Raw genomic sequence first — 23,494 nt, forward strand, 5'->3', positions numbered from 1 at the left:
CAGCAATTATCTAGCTCCTATTTTTTTTCTCTTGAGAAGTAAATAAATAGCTAAGGAAGAGGCCAAGATTGTTAATCAAGCAAAATCACTGTACATGGAAAATGTGAAGAATGGTGAATAAAATGCCCTTCCTTCCACTTCAGAACTCATTATTATATTTTTTAGCAAACCCAGTAGAAAAACAGTACGTATGTGTTTGAAAGGCTTATATGCATGTTTCTTATCAAAATGGAGATTTACATGTTCTGTTTGTATTATACAGTTTCTTTAATGGAGCAGCCAGTCAGTCTGCAAACCTGGTTTCATCAGTGATCTACAGACCGCGGCTCTGAAGCCATTCCCACTGCCCGGGGTGGACTAGTTGATCATCCTCACGATGCTGGACTTCCTGGCCGAGAACAACCTGTGTGGCCAAGCCATCCTGAGGCTTGTTTCCTGTGGCAACGCCATCATTGCTGAAGTGCTTAGGCTCTCTGAGTTTATTCCTGCTGTGTTCAGGCTAAAAGACCGAGCTGACCAACAGAAATATGGAGACATTATATTTGATTTCAGCTATTTTAAGGTACTCTTCCTCTATAGCATTCGTAATTGTTCGATTTTTGACAAAAGTATATTTTCCCTGGAAACCATGATTCTCTAAGAGGTCAAATAATTATGGAGAAAGTTGAAGAAGAAAGTTTTTGAAGTAAATTTAATATCAGCTCCTATCTTGAAAATAAATTAAAGGTATTATATGAAAACCCTAACATAATGTAATCAATTTTTTTAAAGGCAGCTGGCATAATGTATTTGACCTGGAAGTATCCTGCTCTTAAAAGCATGCTAATCTTGGTTGCAATTCAAGTTCATTTCTCTCAAATGGAATTGATATTTAGGCTTAGCTATCTTCATTATTTTCTGTTGCTCTGCTTTAAATTTTGATATGTAGGAAGATAAGAATGAAAAATTTTAAAGACTATTTAGAAGCTGTTCCCAACAAATGTGCTTTTACTGACATTTCACATACATGTGTTTTTTGTTTTTTGTTTTTGTTTTCTCTTAGGGTCCAGAGTTATGGGAAAGCAAACTGGAAGCTAAGCCAGAGCTACAGGATTTAGATGAAGAATTTCGGGAAAACAACATAGAAATTGTGACCAGATTTTATTTAGCATTTCAAAGTGTTCATAAATATATTGTAGACTTAAACAGGTATTGATTAATTTAGTAAAAGGTAATTCTGCTAATAAATAGTGGAGATGGAGAAGGGACCCAGTAGAACACACACACTTTTCTGAGTTACTACAAAATTTCCCAGTTTATGTCATATATAATTGTCTTTTCCTTCCTGGGGCACCGGAAGGACCTAAAACTATTCGAGGTCCCCTGTAGCCACGTGCCAGGCCCTGGTTCCTCCCTCAGCCTTCCCACTCATTGGCCTGCTTTCTCCTCTCCCCAATGCCCAGCAGGAAGTGGGTTTTACTGTAATTTCCTCTTGTGAATTATCTTAATAAATGTAGTTATACCAAGTCACCTGTGTAGTATGGAATCATATTCTAGCATATTACATATGAGAAGTGAAAACTAAGAAACTTATTTTATAAATCACCTTTTTGTCTCAGGTATAGTTTTTAAGATTTTATTATTTATTTATTTTCAAGTTGCTATTCCATGTTCTTATGCCATTACTCCTAAGTTAGCTATAATTAATAAATTAGAACCAAGAAATATTCCCTTTTCTGGGCACAGCCCTAAGTATAAATCTGTGGCCCTAAGTCATATGACTTACCGCTCATAAGGTGCTAAGATTCTTAAGAGCATGAAGGACCACACACAAGTCAAGCCAAAATGCCTGATGTCCTGTCTTGTCTCTTAAAAATCTTTCCTTCTTAAAAAATATTAAAGTTTCTCTTAAACAGAAATAACTTGCGCTGGGGTTTATTTCTAGATATCTAGATGATCTCAATGAAGGTGTTTATATTCAGCAAACCTTAGAAACTGTGCTTCTCAATGAAGATGGAAAACAACTTCTAGTAAGTAATAGTGACCACATAAAATAAAAATTCAAGAATATGAAACTTAGCAGCACTTCCCCCCCACCCCCCTGAAAGGTACAAATTTAAAAAGAGGAAAGAATACCATTCCTTAAATAAGAAAATAAGCTAGCTGGGTGCCGTGGCACATGTCTGTAATCCCAGTACTTGAGAAGTTGAGAAGGGACTATCACAGGTTTGTGGCCAGCCTCAGTAATTTAGCAATGCCCTCCACAACTCAGTGAGACCCTGTTTCAAAATTTAAAAAACAAAAAAAGAAATGGGGCTGGATTCAGAGATAGAATGCCCTTAGATTCAATCCCTAGTAACACACACACACACACACACACACACACACACACACTCACACACCAAAAACAACAACAACAACAAAAATTAGAAAAAAATGCCGGGCGTGGTGGCGCACACTTGTAATCCCCGCGCTTGGGAGGCGGAGACAGGAGGATCGCGCAGGTTGGAAGCCAGCCGCGCGCTGGCTTAGGAGACCCTGTTTCCAAAATGAAAATGTAAAAATAGGTCTGGGAGTGTAGCCCCGAGGTAGAAGGGCTTCCAGGAACCCCAGTACCACCAAAAAAAAAAAAAAAAAAAAAATTAGAAAAAAATAAGCTGATAACTATCGTCTAACTAGTAGTCCGTATCTGATATTCTTATCTAGGCATGGTGACACACTCCTGTAATCCTAGTACTTGGAATGCTGAGACAGGAGGAAGATCACAGGTTCAAGGCTAGTCTCAGCAATTTAGTGAGACCCTGTTTCTAAATAAATAAATAAATAATAACAAAGATAATAATTGTAATAATAAGTGACTGGGGATGTAGTTTGGAGGTAGAATATCCCTGAATTCAATCGCCAATGCAAAAAAAAAAATAGTTCTTAATTACTTTTTGCAGCTCATATGTCTAGCCTGGCACCTGGTACATATGACCATTTAGTAACTCTAGTGAATATGTGAATGAACGATGACGAGGTATTCATAATATTGGGATTCTATTTTTGTATCCCAAGTAAAATGCCCAAAACAGGGCAACCGAAAGATAATCACTATGAATTAAAATTATTTTTTGATTAAATCTTTGAAGCCCATTCCGCACAGATGTTGAGAAGCCTTTACAGAAATCCTTCATTTGCCTTGAAATATAAAGCCTTAAAAAGGAGTTTGACCAAAGTTGTTTTTTTTTTTTTGAGGTACTGGGGATGGAACCCAGGGGCATTCTACCTCTGAACTACACCCCCAGCCCTATTTTTTATTTTGAAATAGGGTCTCACTGAGTTGCAAAGGACCTCCTTAAGTAGTAGCTGAGGCTGTCCGTGAACTTTGATTCTCCTGTCTCAGCCTCCCGAATGCTAGGATTACAAGCGTGCGCCACCAAGCCTGGCTCCAAAGTGATCTTTTTACCCATTGTCAACTTTGCCCCATAGATATGGATATGCCTGTGAGTGCAACTGTTGTCCTTTCTGTTTGTAGTGTGAAGCACTCTACTTATATGGAGTTATGCTGCTGGTCATTGACCAAAAGATTGAAGGAGAAGTCAGAGAGAGAATGCTGGTCTCTTACTATCGATACAGGTATCTGTGGGCGAGGCCTGCGCTCTGGATGAAATGCAGTGCATGTTCCTGGACTGCTATGAGAACAGCAGCAATGTGAGGCAGGGTGCAAAAGCATGAGATTTGTCTCTTCTGAACATAGAGCAACTATTTTGTATCTCATTTTATCATTATAAATTATATACCAGTGAGACCTGTTTTCAAAATAAAGAATAAAAAACAGGACAGGGGGTTTAGCTCAGAGGTCAAATGCCCCTGGGTTTCATCCCCAGACCCGCATAAAAAAAAAATTTTATATACCATAGAAATATATATAAAGTACTCTGGTTTATATTAGTAGAGATACAGAGGTTATCCTGTTCATGATTTCAGTTAAAAGAAAAAAAGCAACTCTGAATTCTGAATTTTTTATACTTTGAGGATAAGTTTTAAAGAGTTTTGGAAGTCTGTTGAATGTTCTTTTTGTTTTTTAAGTTTTCCAATATGTCTCTCTGGCAGACATAAACTAATAAGTTTTCTGTTATCATTGTCAGTTCACCAACTTGTAAAAGTTATCATTGAAGATTCAAGTTGAAAGTAAATTCTCACCCATATATACATAGACACAAAAACAAAACAATAATACAGTCCAGAATCTTGTACTGTGCATGTCTGTACAGAGCTGTGAGTCCTCAGGAAGTCACATCCTGAAAGCAGGAGCCACCCTACCAACCTTTTAATTTCATTGTCTAGCATGCATGTTTTTAATTGGTTGAATGAATGAGTCAAACTAGATACAAGGTCAATGTCAGAAATAGATTCAAGGAAAAAACAATCAATAAGCAGGAGTCATTAGGAACTTGAGCTGAAGATATGAGTGGAATGAACATTTTCAAACTTAGAAATTAGGACAACAAAAGGGGGCAGGAGAGGAAGGACAGACGGAGGATTATTTGAGCACATTGTATTTTCAGCCGCACCGTCTCCTCAGCTGTAAATTGATCTTAGGCTCCTCAGCTAGCCTGCTTCCTTCCAGCTCTGTTGGTAGATGAAAGTAGCATCTACCAGTGTGTTTCACTTACTCACATCAGCTTAGCCATGAACTGTTTTAACATTTATGGCTTTAAAAATATGAAACTCAGATGACCTGGCCTATATTTCTGAAAGTAGCCAGAAAACAAGCAATTACTAATGTAAAGAAGAAGAAAGAAAATGTTCGTTTCTCAAGCCCAGCTTTGAAAAGGCTGGCTCTGTCCCTTTGGGCACAACAGTTGACTGATGAGAATGTAAGCATCTATTATCGAAGTCACGGAAAGCAATTGCAAGTCAGTGTCGTGGCAAAAGGGATTCTCGTCCCAAGTGTAAGGTCCTCCAAGTCTAGTTCATTTCTTTCAGACCCTGAAAAGTCACAGGACTTTTTAAATTAGATCTCCACAGGAGGAGCAGCTTGCAAAGAAAACCAGTTAGTATGAATACCATTTTAAGTTTACATTAATTTTAAAATGTTTTTAATGTGTCAGGTGTTTACTGTTTCACGGTTTATAATTCTGAAAAGCAAAATTCTGAAAAAAAATATATATGAATGTATAGACAGACATAGTAACTCAAACCTGATCTAACCTGAAATTATTTGAAGTCACAATCTACCCAGAACAGATGTGAGGTTATCTACAGTATTCACTTACCTGACTGTTATGACTATTCATAAATTCTGCCCCATAATTATCACTGTATATTGATCATGGGATGCCAACTTATACCCTGCTGGGGTACTATATCGTATATTACCTAAATATCATATTGCTTTTTTATATATTTGAAAAATGCGATATTCTGAAACAAATCCAGCCCCAAGGATTTTGGAAATGAATTGTGGACCTTTACATAGAACTAATATCCATCATATAAAGAAGCTTTTGTGTGTGGGGGGGTACTGGGTTCCTGGAAGCCCTTCTACCTTAGGGCTACACTCCCAGACCTATTTTATATTTTTTTTTTATTTGGAAACAGGGTCTCTTAAACCAGCCCGGCTGGCTTCGAACCTGCGTGATCCTCCTGTCTCCGCCTCCCAAGTGCGGGGATTACAAGCGTGTGCCACCAAACCCAGCATAAAGAAGCTTTTGAACACTAGAATTTTTTTTTTTTTTTTTTTTTTGGTTCTAGGGATGGAACCCAGGGGCATTCTACCTTCGAGCAATACCTCCAGCCCTATTTTTTATTCTTTATTTTAAAACAGGATCTCACCAAGTTGTTGAGAGCCTCACTAAGTAGCTGAGGCTGGCTTTGAACCTGTACAGTCCTCCTGTCTCAGCCTTCCAAATGCTGGGATTACAAGCGTGCACTACCACGCCCAGCAACAAACTGGAATTTTTAATATTGAGGTTATGAAGGGACTTGTGGGCATGTCTAAATGCAGTTCCCCACTTGGCTGGACTTTGGAGTTTCTAATGTGTGCGGTTTGTGTTGTCCTTTATTTCCCATTGTGAATGTGTTCAGTGCTGCTCGGTCTTCTGCTGACTCAAATATGGATGACATCTGTAAGCTGCTGAGAAGTACAGGTTATTCCAGCCAACCAGGAGCCAAAAGGCCGCCCAACTATCCCGAGAGCTATTTCCAGAGAGTGCCTATCAACGAGACCTTCATCAGCATGGTCATTGGCCGACTGAGATCTGATGATATTTACAACCAGGTAGGAACTAACTCTAGTAGGATCTTAATAGTTTGAAAGACTGAATCTGCTGCTTCTTCACTTATTCCTTTTCCTTTCTCATCTGCAATAGTAAATCACAGCTAGAAATGATTTTTTAAAACCATTTGAGCTATAATAGAAACAGAATAGAGGAAGGAGAGAGAGTAATTTCAGCAGAATCAGCTATTTTAGAGAGAAGATGGGATACAAGTAATTGGAAAGAAGACTCATTTTTTTAATCATCCATTCAGGAAACATTGAGGATGTGTTCTGTGCCATTCCTGTGCTATTGCTGAAGAAGGGAGCCATGGTCCCAGCCCATAATTAGCTTGTAGGCTGGGGTAGAAGACACCTAACTGAAGGGTTACAGTGATGCAAGCTGAATGTGACCGCAGGCAAGCTCCAGGGGCCACTGGAGAAGCAGAGGGCGTCAGGCCAGACTGCAGCCTCAGCAGGGTCGCAAAGACCCTGCAGTGTTCAAAAGTTCTCCCTCTGCCCTTCCCAGGGTGTGTAGCATTCACTTGCTTAAAAGAATACCAAAGAAAGTTACCATTTGCCTTCTCTCTTCTAAAGAAAGCACCATTTTATGTATTACATATTTTTATTACTGGAAGAGAACACATCTGGACCAATGATAACTCTGGATATCATCTCTCACAGAACAAACCTCCTCTGTACAGTTCTTTAGGCAGCCTGTTCATTTGAAGACAATTCAAAGTTAAAAGCTACTTGCAGATGCCGGGTTTTCATAATAACTTTGTTATTCATTGAGAATTCAGTCTAAACCGGCATCATAGAATGTTTGTCTATATACCATTTTCTCTGTTCCTCACAATAATCTTACACAGTTGATGGCATTATCCCCATGTCACTGTTGAGAAAAATAAGCTTAAGTAATCATCACGAGGGCACACAACTGGTAGCAGAATCGTGGTTTAAATTCAGTCCTGCCAGTGCGCTGTTTGCACTCTGCCGTCCTTACCATGTCTCAGTCCTCCATTCTGCCTCTTCTCACTCAGTCTGTTTTGCTTGTGTCTTAAGGCAATGTATCTCATTTTTCTCCTTCCCGGCAACCCTCATTAACACAGGGGTTAAACTGCGGTGTTCCGTGTCATTCCACACTTTGCCCTCCACCTCCCTATCCCTGAATGGATTAGATTCTCCATCTCCAGGTAATTTGGAACGAGGCGTGGAAAACAGTTGCTGAGTATGGATTTACCCACAGTGTGTGAAACTTGAATCGTGGGAGGGAGGGCAGCCTCATCCAGCCAGATACATAAACTGTGGAGAGAGCAAGTAGACCCATCAAGGGGAGAAAGAGCGAAGACACCCTGATTCACAGCCACAGGCCCTTCCTGTGGTCCCTGCAGAGTCTTTCTGCAGGAACCATGCCGTGTCGCTGTGTCTGTCCTTGTAATAAGTTCTCGCCTCTCTGCTTCTGGTAGCTCAAGAAGGTAGGTGCTCTGTAGCAACAAAGATTCCTAAAGCATTCGAGGATCCTCAGTATTTAAAAGGCAAGGAGCAAAACAACTCAGCAAAGCATACTGAGAAGAAAAAAATGGTATCTGGGAAACCAAGGGAGAATTTCATCCCTGCTAGAAGTGAAATGAGAGCTCTAAAAAGCAGCATGTGAACTGGGTTAGGAAATTCCATTGGGATGATGGTTGTGGTCAAGGTTCAAGAGTTGCTGAGCAAACAGGGAGTGATAGCACAGCAACAGTGAGCAGAGAGTGTCTGGCCTCGGGGGCTGTCTGTGACTGGAAAGACACAGAAGTGGACAGCTACCCAGAGAGGCCAGGTTAGGACCTGTTTCTTTCTTTTAAGGAAAAGACACAGAATTGCAACAGTCAAAGACTGAAAGGAAGAAAGGATATTGTGGGGGTGGAGATGGGAAGGAAGACCCTGGCTACCAAGCACACCCTGAGAATTGCTTCTAGCATCCCAGTTATTAAAGGTGATGGGCTTTGGGGAAACTGGTATGTCCTAGAAGAGATCACTTAAGGCAAGTACAGGTGCATTCAGATGCTGCCAACTGGTCCCTCTTTGGGGTATTGCAGGTCTCGGCATACCCTTTGCCAGAACATCGCAGCACTGCCCTGGCCAATCAAGCCGCCATGTTGTACGTGATCCTCTACTTTGAGCCTTCCATTCTTCATACCCATCAAGCAAAAATGAGAGAGATAGTGGATAAGTACTTTCCAGATAACTGGGCAAGTATTACTCATTTTTTTTCTCTGTAGCAAATTGATTATAGAACCAACTTTATAATCTTTAGGCCCTAAATTCAGAGGTCATAATGTCATAAATAATGGTGCATAAAATCACTTGGGCAGAATTAAGTGTGTTGAGAATTCTATAAATTGTCACATGCAAGGGCTTAATCAGTCAATAAAATTTCCTAACAAGCCCAGTAGTATTTTCTTTAATGGATATTCTCAAGGTTAAATGATTTGTTAAAAATATGTCTTGTAGCTGGGCGTGGTGGTGCACGCTTGTAATCCCCGCGCTTGGGAGGTGGAGACAGGAGGATTGCGCAGGTTCGAAGCCAGCCGCGCTGGCTTAAGAGACCCTATTTCCAAATTAAAAAAAGTATAAAAATAGGTCAGGGAGTGTAGTCTGGAAGTAGAAGGTTTCCAGGAACTCCAGTACCACCAAAAAAATGTGTGTGTGTGTGTGTGTGTGTGTGTGTATGTGTGTGTGTGTGTGTGTGTGTGTCTTGTAAGCCGGGTGTGGTGGTGCACGCTTGTAATCCCAGCATTCGGGAGGCTGAGACTGGAGGATTGCGGTTCACAGACAGCCTCAGCTACTTAGTGAGGCCCTCTGCAACTCAGTGAGACTCGGTTTCAAAATAAAGAATAAAAAATAGGGCAGGGGCTGTAGCTCAGAGATTGAATGCCCGTGGGTTCCATCCCCAGACCCACAAAAAAAAAAAAAAAAAAAAAGTCTTGTTTTAGTTACTGAGAATGCAGCTAAGTTACATAAAGATTTTTAAATACTTTTTTCTATTGGTGCATTATAGTCATATATCTTTAATGGAGTACAAGATGGTAGAGGCATATGTGTACACATCACTCATTTAGCCCTTCCCCGATTCCCACCCATTCCCTCCTTCCTCCCTCCTCATGTCTGACTTAGCGATTGACTTTGATGTTTGTGAATGTACACGATGTATGGGAAATTTTCTCTTCCCTCCTCCCATCCCAGTTAGTTAGGTGGCCTTATTTGCTCATCTGCAGTTTCTCCTTTTTCATCTAGAGTTTCTCCTATGGCCCTTTTTTCCCCTAGCTTCCACATATTAGGGAGAGTATCCAATTTTTTACTTTTTGTGACTGACTAATCTTAGTATAGTCTTTTCCAGTTCCATCCATTTCCCCACAAATGACATAATTTTGTTCCTCTTTGTGGCTGAGTAAAATTCCATTGTGTACATATCCCATAGTTTTGTAATCCATTCACCTGTTGATGGACATCTTGGCTGGTTTCGTAGTTTGACAGTTGTGAACTGTGGGACTCTGAACATAAATACGCACGCATTAGTTTGGTAGTTTGGTTTCCATTCCTTTGGGTAGATACCCAGAAGTGGTATTGCTGGATCATACGGAAGGTTCATTCCAATACTTTTCTATTTTATGAAAATAAGCCAAATTCATCTAACTTGTCATTTTGTGCATAGGAATTGCAATTTTTATAGTAAGTTTTAACCATAAGATGACTGTGATGGATGAGTTAAGGTTTACATTACTGCAGGGATGTGCTTGTAACTTTTAAACATCCTTTCACATGATTCTTTGGTGTGTATGTGATACTGTGGATTGAACCCAGGGACAGTCTACCTCTGAACTATAACGCAGCCCTATTTTCATTATTTTTATTGTAAAACAGGGTCTCGCTAGGCTGAAGAGAGTCTGACTACTTGCTGCGGTTTCCTCAAACCTGTGATCCTCCTGTCTAAGCCTCCCAAGTACTGGGATTACAGGCATGCACCACCATGCCTGGCAAAAATATTGATTCTTAAAGAAATAAAATTGACATACCATACCTAATGCATATAAAATAGTTTCGCTACAAAAAGCAGTTTTATCAAACTGCAGCGAATTAGATCATATTCTCAGGTAGTAGATTGTTCTACCTTTTTTTTTTTTTTTTTTTTGGTGGTACTGGGGATGGAACCCAGGGACTTTTCTACCTCCAGGCTGTACTTCCAGACCTATTTTATATTTTATTTGGAAACAGGGTCTCACTAAGTTGCTGAGAGCCTCACTAAGTAGCTGAGGCTGGCTTCGAACCTGTGACATCCTCCTGTCTCAGCCTCCCAAGCACGGGGATTACAAGCATGCGCCACCACGCCTTGCTTGTTCTACTTCTTACTACAAATTACAGCTACTGAATGAGAGACCTGAAGTTGAATGGCAGCATGAGAGGAGCAGCCGACAATCAGGAGGTGATGGTTCCTGTCCCTCTATGAGTCATACTCATGAGCTCCGAGCTGAGCTGTCAAGAGGAAAACTCTTATATCTTACTTCGTGTTCCTAACCTTAATAAAGAAATTTTGACTGTAAATATTATAATGATGAGCATATGTAGTACTAAGGAAGGTTAAAATCCAGTTACACAACACCAATAAGATACACACCTAAGTAAGGCATGGTCTCACATGCCTGTAATCTCAGTACTTGGGAGGCTGAGACAGGAGAGTCACAGGTTCGAGGCCAGCCTTGGCAATTTAACAAGACTCTCAGTAACCAAACAAGACACTATTTCAAACAAAAAATGAAAAAAGGGCTGGGGGTGTAGTTTGGAGGTAGAATGCCCCTGGGTTCAATCCCCAGTAACACACACACACAAGCAAGCAAACATACATATACACCTACAAAAACACTATACCACAAACACTTGGCATGAATGGCCTAACAAAAAAGATACACCAGTTAAACTAGTGAGAAAATACCATACAATAGAGAATGTTAAAGAAAACATTAATAGAGATAAAAGGGATTATTTGTAATTTTTTGGTACTGAAGATTGAACCCAGGAACATTCCACCTCAGAGCTACACCCCCTAGCCCTATTTTTTATTCTTCATTGTGAAACCAGGTCTCACTAAGTTGGGGAGGCCTTACTAAGTAGCTGAGACTGACTGCAAACCTGTAAGCATCCTGTTTCAGCCTTCAAAGTACTGTGATTACAAGTGTGAGCCAACCATGCCTGGCTTGTAATATTAAAAAGAATAATCCACCAGGGTGAATTAGCAATCATGAACTTAAATACGCTTAGTAACATACTCAACATATATAAAGCAGAAACTCATAGACTCACTAGGAAAAATTGACAAACCATAATCATGGAAATTTTTGAAGACACCTCTTTCTACATTTAATCTGCTCCTCCTAAACTACATAATGTTTACCATGTATATTTAAAAATGATAATGTATGAAGTTCAGTATAACCTTAGACTTGCATAGTATCAAAGTGTTACACCATAAAACTTAGAGGAAATGGTCAAAACTGTTCTTAAAGGAAATGTATAACTTTAAATACATTTACTTAAAAACAAGATAGATTAAAAATAAATAAGTTGGCCATTAAGTTCAAGATGTTAGGAAAAAGTAGGGTGAAAAGAATTCAATAACAAATATATAATCTGAAATTTATTGAGTTAGAGAAAAAGGAAACAAAAAAGACAATACAACCAAAAGCTAGGTTTTTTTTGTTGTTGTTTTGGTTTTTTTTTTTTTTTTTAGGTGGTACTAGGGGTGGAACCCAGAGGCTTTCTACCTCCAGGCTATACTCCCAGACCTTTTTTATATTTTATTTGGAAACAGGGTCTCGCTAAGTTGCTGAAAGCCTCACTAAGTAGCTGAGGCTGGCTTCGAACCAGTGCAATCCTCCTGTCTCAGCCTCCCAAGCGCAGGGATTACAAGCGTGCGCCACCATGCCCAGCTCTAAAAGCTAGTTTTTTGAAGAGTTATAAAATAGATATTTACTAAACTGATGGAAATGCAAACATGCAAAATTAATATGTGAAGTTTGAGGAAAGAGGCCTAAGATACAATAAAGATTGTTTAAAAGTTTTAAGAAATTCATGAGTCTTTTGTTAATACATTTGAAGATTTAGCAAAAATGGATAATTTTGTTAAAAAATAAATTACCATATTTTATTTCAAATTTAATGGAGTTTTTCTTCCATTTTAATATTTTATAGGTTATTTATTTATTTATTTATTTATTTATTTTGCAGTACTAGAGATTGGACCCAGGGACATTCTACCTGTGAGCTACACCCCCAGCCCTATTTTATTTTTTATCTTGAAGCAGGGTTTCAGTAAGTCGCAGGGGGCCTCACTAAATAGCTGAGGCTGGCCGCAAACTGGCGATCCTCCTGTCTCAGTCTCCCAAGTACTGAGATTATCAGTGTGTGCCACCGAGCACAGCTATAGGTACATTATAATTATACATAATATTGGGATTTGTTGTTACATCTTTGTGCATACTCATAACTTAATTTGGTCAATTTCATTCCCCAGTAAAATAATTATCAATTTTTATATGTTAATACACTTTTTTGTAAATTGAACCCAGGGGCATTTTATTTCTAAGCTACTCCCCCAGCCTTTTTTTTTTTGTGTGTGTGTGGGGGGGGGGGGAGGGAGAGAGACACAGAGAGAGAGAGACACTGGGAGAGAGACTGAGAATTTAACCCAGGGACATTTTACCTCTGAGCTTGTTTTGAAACAGGGTTTTGCTAGATCACTGAGAGTCTCATTTCATTGCTGGGACTGTCCTCAAACCTGCAATCCTCCTTTCTCAGCTTCCCAAATACCAGGATCACAGGTGTGTGCCACCATGCCCAGCTACCCCCATCCCTTTTTATTTTTTATTTTGAATCATGGTTAACCTTAGGTTATTTTTTTTTTTTTTTTTTTTTTTTTTGGTGGCACTGGGGTTACTGGAAGCCCTTCTACCTCTGGGCTACACTCCCAGACCTATTTTTACTTTTTTTTATTTGGAAACAGGGTCTCCTAAGCCAGCGCGCGCGGCGGGCTTCGAACCTGCGCGATCCTCCTGTCTCTGCCTCCCAAGCGCGGGGATTACAAGCGTGCGCCACCACGCCCGGCAACCTTAGGTTATTGAGGGTCTCAGTAAATTGCTGAGGCTGGGCTAGAACCTGCAATCCTCCTATCTTAGCCTCCCAAGTGCTGAGATTACAAGTATGTGCCAACATGCCCAGCATAAAAATTATCAAATTTGATTCAAGAAGAAAAGAAAACATGAGTAGACCAATAGCCACTAAAAACAATAGAATTGGTGATCAAATCTCACCACCAATTAGTTCTTATCAAAATAATAATAATAGTCATCAGGACCACAAGATTTCACAGGCAAGTTTTAGCAAACCCTCAAGTGGTAAGTAATCCCAGTCCCAGTTTTATACAACCTGAAGTGGGTAAGTAAAGAACTACAAAATAATGCTTTATTTTTCTGTTTTTCTCTACCCAGGGATTCTCAAACCGTAACCTGGGAGCCCCAAAAGGTCCCCAAGACCCTTTCAAGGACTTAGATCAAAATTGTTTTTTTTTTTTTCTTCTTCTTTTTTTTTTTTTGCAGGTCTGGGGATGGAACCCAGAGTCATTTGACCTCCGAGGTACATCCTCTGCCCAATTTTTTATTCTTTATTTTGAAACAGGGTCTCACTGAATTGCGGAGGGCCTCACTAAGTAGCTGAGGCTGTCCACAAACTTTGATCCTCCAGTCTCAGCCTCCCAAATGCTGGGATTACAAGCATGCACCACCACGCCCTGCCAAAAAACTGTTTTGATAATAACACCAAAACCTTCTTTGCCTTTCTCTCATTTTCTCCCACATACGACTGCATTTTCAAAGACTGCATGACAGGGTCACAGTGGCCCAAAGGCAGTTGATGTGGAAGTCCCGCTGTCTTCAATGGAGCCAGACGTTACAGAGATCTGAAAAGTTGTAAAGCCATGCCACTCTTCACAAGTTTTTGAAAATTTTTGTTTTTATTATTTAAAAATATTTATGGGAGCCAGGCATGGTGGCACATGCTTTTAATCCCAGCATCTGGGAGGCTGAGACAGGAGGATTGAGGTTTGTGGACAGCCTCAGCTACTTAGTTAAGGCCCTTTGCAACTCAGTGAGACCCTGTTTCAAAGTAAGGAATATAAAGTAGGGCTAGGGGTGTAGCTCAGAGGTAGAATGTTCCTGGGTTCCATCCCCAGTACCTCAAAATAATAATAATAATAATATTTATGCTAGTATGTAATAGGTTTGTTATTATTTTAACTAAATTGGTAGTATTTTTTAATTTCTCAATTTTAACATGGAATATGATATGTGTCGATACTTTTTTTTAGGAAGCTCTTAAAGAGTGCTCAGTAACTTTTTTTCTTTTGGTATTGGGGGTGGAACCCAAGGGCATTCTACCTCCAAGCTACACCCCCAGCCCTACTTTTTTATTCTTTATTTTGAAACAGGGTCTCATTGAGTCCCAAAGGGCCTCACTTAGTAGCTGAGGCTGGCTACAAATTGTGATCCTCCTGTCTCAGCCTCCGCTCAGAAACTTTTAAGAGTATAAAGGATAAAAATATTTAGAGAAACTTCTGCTCTAATCATAGCTATTGCTTTACTTTTTTTTTCTTTCTTCCTGTAAAAGTTTAACAAGCAGCAGCTTGAAAGGAAAACTTTATTTCAGTTATTTTTCCATGAATAGACGCTTTATTACTCTTGTTCCAAAATACTCATAAGGAAGCATCCTCATCTGTATATTTGGAAAATCTTGGACTAAATTCATTGATATGAGTTTAAATTGGAAAGAGAGGACAATATCTTGTGTAACTTATTTTCCCAACGCCTTGCCTTGAAGTGAGTTGTATGGATAAATATTGAATGAATGTCTCCTCTTTCAGGTAATTAGTATTTACATGGGGATCACGGTTAATCTAGCAGATGCTTGGGAACCTTACAAGTCCGCAAAAACTGCTTTAAATAATACCCTGGACCTTTCGAACGTCAGAGAACAGGTATGGACCAATCGGCAAGGATCCCCTAATAACAGCAAGCCTTGCTTGTGCAGTAGGAAATGAGCTAAGTAGATTGGGGAATGGTCACATACGTATTTTATTACATGGCTAATGGAAAGTAAAATTTGTACATCAGAATAAGAACGATAATTCTATGTTTTTAACTATGTGGTATAGAATTGTAGATTTTGCTCCTCAGGAAGACTGAGTACCCAACAACAAATCACTTGAGATCTGGCCCAAATTGACTTTGTTCACTTCTGTTTAAAGACCATGTCCCAAGCCAAGCGTGGTGGCGCAGCTTGTAATCCTTGTGCTTTGGGAGGCTGAGATAAGAGGATCGCACAGGTTCGAAGCCAGCCTCAGCTACTTAGTGAGGCTCTCAGCAACTTAGTAAAACGCTGTTTCCAAATAAAATATAAAAAAAAAAAAAATAGGTCTGGGAGTACAGCTCAGAGGTAGAAAGCCCCTGGGTGCCATCCCTAGTACCACACACACACACACAAAAAAAAGACCGTGTCCCATAGATAGAGCTAGTTCCAGAGTATACTGGAATTAGTATGTTTTGATCAGTAGGATGAATGCCAATGATGGTAGCTGAATGTAGATAAATTATGTCACTATGATTTCAAATCACCATTCTAATGTAGTATTTAGTTTACTTAAGCATGAAGACTCAAAATGTTTATTATTAAGTTAAATGCTTACATTTTGTTTCTTTGATAAGAACATTAAGCAGAAGGTAATATTTGAATAAATAGAGGAATAAAAATAAAGTAATTTATTGAGATGCATATGTGATATTTCTGAATAACTCTTATGCCCAGCCTGGCTGTCTATGTTCTCGAGTTTCCAGTGTGGATAAAACACTGTTGACTCCAAAAACTTTGTCATGTTTTATTCAAAGAGATCGAATCCTATAAATAATGTACAAAATAATTTCAGTGTTGGCATATCTCCTAGAAACGTATTAGAGAAAGTGGCACTTCCATAGTATGACATCAGAGCATAAATATTTTATTATTATTATAACTCCTTTTAAAAATTTTATTTTTATCCTTTGTAACATTTTAAGAAGTTTCTTGGTAGTTTTAAGCTAATTTGACTAGGTTAGTGGTGTTTAACATTTGATTTTTTCTTGAACAAAGCAGAATGACTAAATTTTCAAAAAGCTGGTTTGTTTGAAAACTCAGTTTTAATATTGAGTTGTGTTTCTTGTTAAGCTTCATATGTCTGTGGAAGTCTTAGCTTTTGCACATGTCTGCTGTATTCCCCCTCTCTTCTCAACAATAGTAGCAAGAACAGGCACCTTGGCTTCTGTCTTCAAGTGTCTTTTCCATCTATGTTTAGAAGTGATCTGAAAAACCATCCATTCCCATTCTCCATTTGGCATTTGAAGAAGCCGATATGCAGAAGCCAAACCTACAGTCTCAACAATGTTTAATCACCACCCAAACTAGGATTTACCTCAGAATTTCTAGTACAGTCCACTTTTCAAAAATGTCCCAAACCAGTTGCTTTTGAGCCGTATAGCTATGTCATTCATCTCATGTAGAAATGCTATTAGAAAGAAAGAACAAAGCTGCATGTGGGGGTGCACACTTCTATTCCCAGTATTTGGGAGCCTTGACAGGAGGATCATAGGGCCAAGGCCAGCCTCAGCAACTTGGCAAGACCTTGTTATAAAATAAAATAAAATAAAATAAAATAAAATAAAATAAAATAAAATAGGGCTTGCAGTGTAGCTTAGAAGTAGAACACCCCCTAGGTTCAATTCCCAGTACTACAAGAAAAAAAAAAGATTATTTGTCAGAGGATTTCATTGAATGTGATTCATTTTCAATATAAATCATTTTTAGAGGTACTTCTAGTCTTGCTTTGTTTTCGATCTCTGAAGGCAAGCAGGTGTGCGAAGGTCAGTGAAAGAGTGTGCGCCCAAGTGCAGCAGTTCCTGAAGGAAGGCTATTTGCGGGAGGAGATGGTCCTGGACAACATCCCCAGGCTTCTGAACTGCCTCAGAGACTGCAACGTTGCTATCCGGTGGCTGATGCTTCACACGGCAGACTCGGGTAATGCACAGAGCGGTGGCCATTTCTGTTGCCTTCCACCAAGGTTTCCAGAATCCAGCTCTACTTCACAGTGCAAGGTGGTTACTTGGGGAGAGAGCCCTCGTGCAAAAATCAGCTTGCTTTCTTAAGCTAGTTCTTTTTGTGTCAACTTCCGTAAGTCAGTGGCCTACCTTTTCCCTGTTTTTTGAGCCTCATAACTATATGTTTAGGCCCACATATTTGCCTGTCTGGCAAATGCTGGGGAACATGGGGACATTTATCTCCTATGTTCAAAGAGCTCATCACTGATGAAATTGGGGAGCTCAGATGTATGTATATGTATGAGGAAAGATGGCTGCAGATCTGTGGAAGGCAGAATGGGTGTCTTAATCCCTGGAACCTGGAGATATATTATATTCCTAGTAAAGTAGGATTGAGGCTGCTAATTAGCTAACCTTAAAGTAGAGAGACTATGCTAGATTATCCCAGTAGATCTAGAGTAATCACAGATGTCCTTAAATTGATAAGAAGGAGGCAGGAGAGTAGGAATCAGAGGCATACAAGCCATTGCTAGTATTAAAGATGGAAGGGCCCACAAGTCAAGGATTACAGGCAGCTTTTGGAGGCCGAAAGGGCAAGAAAATAGATTTTCCCTTAGCGCTTCCAGGACAAACCCGACCCTGCTGATGTCTTTATTTTAGCCCAGTGGACCCTAGTTCAAATTTCCCAACTCTTAAATGTAAAAGAACACATCTGATTGTTTTAATCTATTAAATTCATGGTGAGTTGTTAGAGCAGCCATCAGAAACTGGCGCAAGGTTCAAGGAAGTAAGTAGGAGCCACATGTGTGAGGCATCTGGACCATGGGTATGGCTTGAGTCCAGAGCAGAGAGAGAAACACACAGGGTAGAAACCAGAGGAGGCCAGCAGCAGCTAAACTAATACCCCTGAGCTGGCCAGAGCTCTTCATATGCTGTAAAACCGTTTCTTACGACCAACATTAATTAACTACTGAATTCACTCACCCAGGGCTGTGTTCATTCAGCAGCCCCATCAAGCCCTCTGCTTTTTGTCATTCACCCAACTTTTCTGAGCACTCCCCTGAAGCAGGCACTGCTTTCAGCACTTCTTGGGTTTGGTTCGGTTTCGTTTCGTTTCAGATGAGACTAAAAAAAAAGTCACTAAAATAACTGTCCAGCCAGACACTGTGTAGCCTCCCGCAGTGACATGGTAGCCCAGTGTCCCTACTCTTCCATCCAGAGGTTCTTGAGAGCCCCTGCAGCTCCGCTGTTTCCACTTCCTGGAGTAATCTACAGTGAAAACAGCAGCTGAACTTCTTCGTCCCACCTGTCTGTGAAAACGTGTGGGACTTCTCCGCAGCCTTCTCTCGAGCATCTTAAACCTTTCTCACGAGTGCTGCTTTCCAGGTTTTTGCATCGTTTTGCTTGTTGGCCCAGATCCATTTACGGTTTACCCATTGTGTGAATACTATGGCTGATGTACTTAATCATCAGATCGGTCTGTTTTCAATGAGCTGAGCGTGTCTTCTGCATAAGCTCCAGTTCTGATTTCAGGGTTTTACGAGGCCGACTCGGCTGCTATCCACCCACCCAGAGTCTTCCATTTACAAGCGCGCAGACCCCTCGAGCCCTTGCTTCATCCTCCCATAAACCCAGCAGTGTTTTTCTAGTGACTCAGGCTCAACTTCATCTTCTGTGCATCTCTGCCCGATGGTGCCCACGCCGGAAGTTAGTAGTCGTCTGGATTCGTGTTCCTGCCAGGGGCAACCTCGGCTTGCCAGAGGTCTGGGCTTTTATCTTCAGCCACATCTGTTTTTCATTTTTGTGCGTGACAATTGTCTGACCTGATTGCACAAGCATTTGATTTACCAGAAACAAATGATTTGCCTGTTTGGGTGTGAGTCAGACGTGGAGAAAGTAACTGCTTCTTTCGATTTTGTGGTGTTTTAGTGGTAGTATATGGAAAGGCAGGCAGGTTTTCCCGCTGCCCCTGTAGCCCTCTGGGGGCCTTCCCCAGCCTCTGGCTGCTTCCCCGGTGCCCTGCAGCTGGAAAGGAAACTTTGAACAGGCAGGGCAGGCTGTCAGCGGAAGCCTGACCCTGAGGTGAGCTTGGTTCTAGGGTCAGTTTGAAGGGAGATGATCAGGCCATGGGAAGACTGAAATCAACCCTGGCTTGTACAAAGGAGCTAAATGTTAATGCACCTGGTAGTGTACAGTGTATTTACCTGCATACTTATGTCCCCTGTCTGAAAAAGAAGCAAACTGATTCCAGAGGTTGGCTCATTAGAATTAATATGAAGCTCAGTAGAACGTCTGAGGTTGGGGGTATTGCGTCTCATTTGGCAGATGCAAAGCTGAACAGTTGCTCTTTGTGTGTTCAGTGTCACCAGCTCAGTCTGTTTCTTCCCAGGCAGTTCTGGAGAATGCTTGAGAAATCAGAACCCTGTAGTTTCCCACAAAAAATAAAACGAGCCCCTTCTCCAGGTTCCCATGAGTCTCATCCTGATGTAGCAACTGAGAAATCAGTTTATAAAATAGCCATCTGCGAGAGAGAGAGAGAGAGAGAGAGAGAGAGAGAGAGAGAGAGAGAGAGAGAGAGAAGGGGAGGGGAGGGGAGGGGAGGGGAGGGGGGAGAGAGAGAGAGAGATAGAGAGAGAGAAGGGGAGGGGAGGGGAGGGGAGGGGATGGGGGGAGGGGAGGGGGAGAGAGAGAGAGAGAGAGAGAGAGAGAGAGAGAGAGAGAGAGAGAGAGAACAGCAAAGATCGCAGACCTCACACTCCATCAGCTCTAAACTTCTTAGCAGTACCTGCTATCTTAATGTTTGCATTTGGACTCTACTTGCAATTTAGAGAGCTGTAATTTATATTTGCCTTATTCTTCTTTCTTATTCTTGTCTTTTAGAGGAATATAAGATGTTTATTTAGGAAAGTGGGGGTGCAGTAATAAAAGAAGGCCATGAAAAAGGGGTTAGAGTGCAGAGGAAGGGTCGGCCTGTGTTCCAGCAAAGGGTTATAAGAGGGAGACAGAGAAGAAAGGGCCACTTCCCCGGGGTGAGAATGGCATGGGACAAAGAAGTTCCGCTCCAGAGAGAGGCCTGAAGTGGTCTGTCATATCCGGGCGCGGAAAATGGCCTCTTATTCTTTCACGGGTAAATCATTGGCCCTACAAACTGATCTCAACAAAAATCAGTACTTTTTATTGTATACTTTTAACTTGATTATTGTATTTGAAATGGTTCTGCTTGGCAGCTGCTAGGCTGCCTGTGAATTGGGGCATCTGCTGTTTTGTCTGAGTTGAGTGCTGTCTAGTTTTATGACCTTAGCCCAGTCCCCTTGGGCTCCCTGTGCCTGGGTAGTGGAGAGTCCGGAAAGCGTCGGTGCCTGCTGTGCCCTCGGGCTCCACGAGGAGCAGGGTGGCCGCAGGGCTGGCTCCTCCTGTTTGGAGAAGCCACAACTCTGTGTGGGTAGTCCTGGCAGCCCCCAGGCACCCCGGGTTTGATGACTCAGTTCTAACAGGTCTCAGAGGACTAAGCATATGGTAGGACTCCCGGCTGCCATTTAACCCTCGCAAAAGGATTGAAAGCAAAATTAGCAAAGGAAAAGGACACATGGGGTGAAGCCCAGAAGAACCGAGGTGCAAGCTCCCAAGATCCTCTGCCAGGGGAGCCGCACAGGCGCTCCTAATTCCCCAGCAGCAACTGCAGCAGTATGAAGAAATGTTGCCACCCAGGCAGCTTCCAGACTCAGTCCCAGGGTGTTTGCTGTGGGCTGGCCGTGGAGGCAGCCTCTTCCTGGTGCATACCCAGACTCTCAACTTCCAGAAGAGAAGTGACGTTCAGCATGTACCACATCATTTGCATAGTAGGCCATTCTTACCGGTTCTTAAAGTGGTGACAACTCTTCCCAAAATCCACGTTCCTGGATACCACCTAGGAGCCGACCAAACCAACCTTTCTAAGGAGAGCGGTCTGGGGCCTCCCTGTCCACAACGGAATGGTTCAGAGCCCTGCCTAATCCAAAGCAGCTCCAGCCAGACAGGACACAAGGAGGCCACCTGTGTATGAAATGGTGCCAGAAGGCTCTGCCCCTGCGTCTGAGGCAGTCATAAGCCAACCTCCCAGTTCTTACAAACTTGGGAAACTTCTGCAGCTTCCTTCTTCATTTGGTATATCCTGGAACAACATTCCGTATCAGATTCAGTTTTCATTTGCCACTTCACAGTTCACTTGTCCTCCATAGCATAGATATATCTCTTTCACCACATTCTTTTTTATCGTTATTATTAGGTGCATCGTCATCATATCATATTGAGGTATAGAGTGACAGAAAAATACTTGCACACACTCTGGGCTCCCTTCCCACTGGTCTTTCCCTCCGCCTCTGCTCTTCCTCTGCATGTCTTTGAGATTTAAATTGGTAATTTTGTTTACATTCATAGCATTATTTTAATGGTTATATTTGTGTGGGGGGGTGATGAAGATTGATACACCTTTATTTATTTATTTTTTTTTAGAAACAGGGTCTCACTAGGTTGATGAGAGTCTCACCACTTGCTGAGGCTGTCACCAAACCTGTGATCCTTCTGCCTCAGCCTCCCGAGTACTGCAATTGACAGGCATGTACCACCACACCCAGCTCTGTTCCATTCTTTATGACTATTCTCCCATCTTCCTTCCCTAATCTCCTTCAGTTACTCCTTTGGTGTCTCTCTCTCTCTCTCTCTCTCTCTCTCTCTTTGGATGGGGATGGAACATAGGGGTCAAGCTACACCCCAAGCCCTTTTCATTTTATTTTGAGATAGTGTCTCAAGAAGTTGCTGAGGGTGTCATTAAGTAGCTAGGGCTGGCCTTAAACCTATGATTCCCCCACCTTAGCCTCCCAAGTACTGGGATCATAGGTACGTGTCACCACACACACCCATCACCTTCTATCGATAAACATTTTGCCTAATACTTCTCAAAAGCTCAAAATGCGGGAAAGTATTTAATTGTTCATCTTATTTCATAGGTATTTGCTATACATTTAATAAGTGGATAACTCTTTCCTTCCTATTTCTAGCCTATGACCCAAACAACAAACGCCTTCGCCAAATCAAGGACCAGATTCTAACAGATTCTAGGTACAACCCCAAGATCCTCTTCCAGCTGCTATTGGATACTGCACAATTTGAGTTTATACTCAAGGAGGTAAAAATATCAAATAACGATGACCAGAGTCTTAGCTCTTTGTGTGTAAGTGTTTTTTAGACATATTTAGCAAGCCCTTCCTGCCTGCTGTCACTGAGGAGGCATTGATGAGGAAAACACACAAGATGGTGGAGGGTGGAGGGCATGGTCTAGTGCCGAGGACAGTCGCCACTCAGAATCACCCTCGTGAAACTAGACAGACACACCAAGATTTGTGCTCTGAAGGGAAGGAATCACACTTCTCCGAGAGCCTAAAAGTAAAGGATCCTGTCCTAATCTAGAAGACTTGCCTGAGAACAGAAGCCAGAGCTCCTGAAGGGCCTGGAGAAGACTCTGTCCGAGTGAGCTAGACAAAAGAGGGCATGCTGGAAAGCATTTCAGGGAGAGGAGATGGTACACAACGGCAGACCACATACGACGGTGAGCCCAAAGGCTGCATCACTGATGACACTGTAGCCATCTCAGTTTGTGTAGGTACACTCTGTGATGTTCACACAGGAGACTGCCTGATGAGGCATTCCTGAAAACATGTCCCTGTAGTTCAGCGATGGGTCACTGTATGTCTAAGTCCTCTTGGCTAGGGAAGAGCATGGCCAGTCCAAGGGCCCGAAAGACCAGTAGGCTGCCCAGGAGAGGATGACAGAGAAGTGATATGAAATGAGCCTGAGAGGTGGGTAGAAACCAGCCTATGATGCCTACAATGGACTTTGCAGGATTTGTCTTTATTTTAAGGACCTGTTGTAAAAGATAGGGTGGGTGACTGTTTAAAACGGTCACCCACCTTCCCGGGCGTGGTGGCGCACACTTGTAATCCCAGTACTTGGGAGGCTGAGACAGGAGGATTGCGCAGGTTCAAAGCCAGCCTCAGCAGCTTAGTGAGACCCTGTTTCCAAATAAAATATAAAATAGGGCTGGTGGTATAGCCCAGAGGTAGAATGCCCCTGGGTTTAATCCCGT

The 23,494-nt window shown here is 41.5% G+C and overlaps 1 protein-coding gene across 1 annotated transcript in view; it reads left to right on the forward strand.

The window, feature by feature from the left end:
- Positions 1-376: 376 nt before the first annotated feature.
- Positions 377-23,494, forward strand: part of WASHC5 (WASH complex subunit 5) — a gene marked incomplete at both ends in the record, with an annotated part of 72,753 nt that continues 49,635 nt past the window's right edge. The window contains 9 exons of the mRNA XM_080694629.1: positions 377-562; positions 1,043-1,188; positions 1,925-2,009; positions 3,497-3,597; positions 6,052-6,244; positions 8,302-8,454; positions 15,171-15,284; positions 17,182-17,353; positions 22,410-22,537. Of these exons, the coding sequence (XP_080550755.1) occupies positions 377-562; positions 1,043-1,188; positions 1,925-2,009; positions 3,497-3,597; positions 6,052-6,244; positions 8,302-8,454; positions 15,171-15,284; positions 17,182-17,353; positions 22,410-22,537 (1,278 nt within the window). The remainder of the gene's footprint in view (positions 563-1,042; positions 1,189-1,924; positions 2,010-3,496; positions 3,598-6,051; positions 6,245-8,301; positions 8,455-15,170; positions 15,285-17,181; positions 17,354-22,409; positions 22,538-23,494) is intronic.

Source organism: Muscardinus avellanarius (assembly GCF_963383645.1).
Source record: "Muscardinus avellanarius genome assembly, chromosome: 4".
Taxonomy (NCBI): Eukaryota; Metazoa; Chordata; class Mammalia; order Rodentia; family Gliridae; genus Muscardinus; species Muscardinus avellanarius.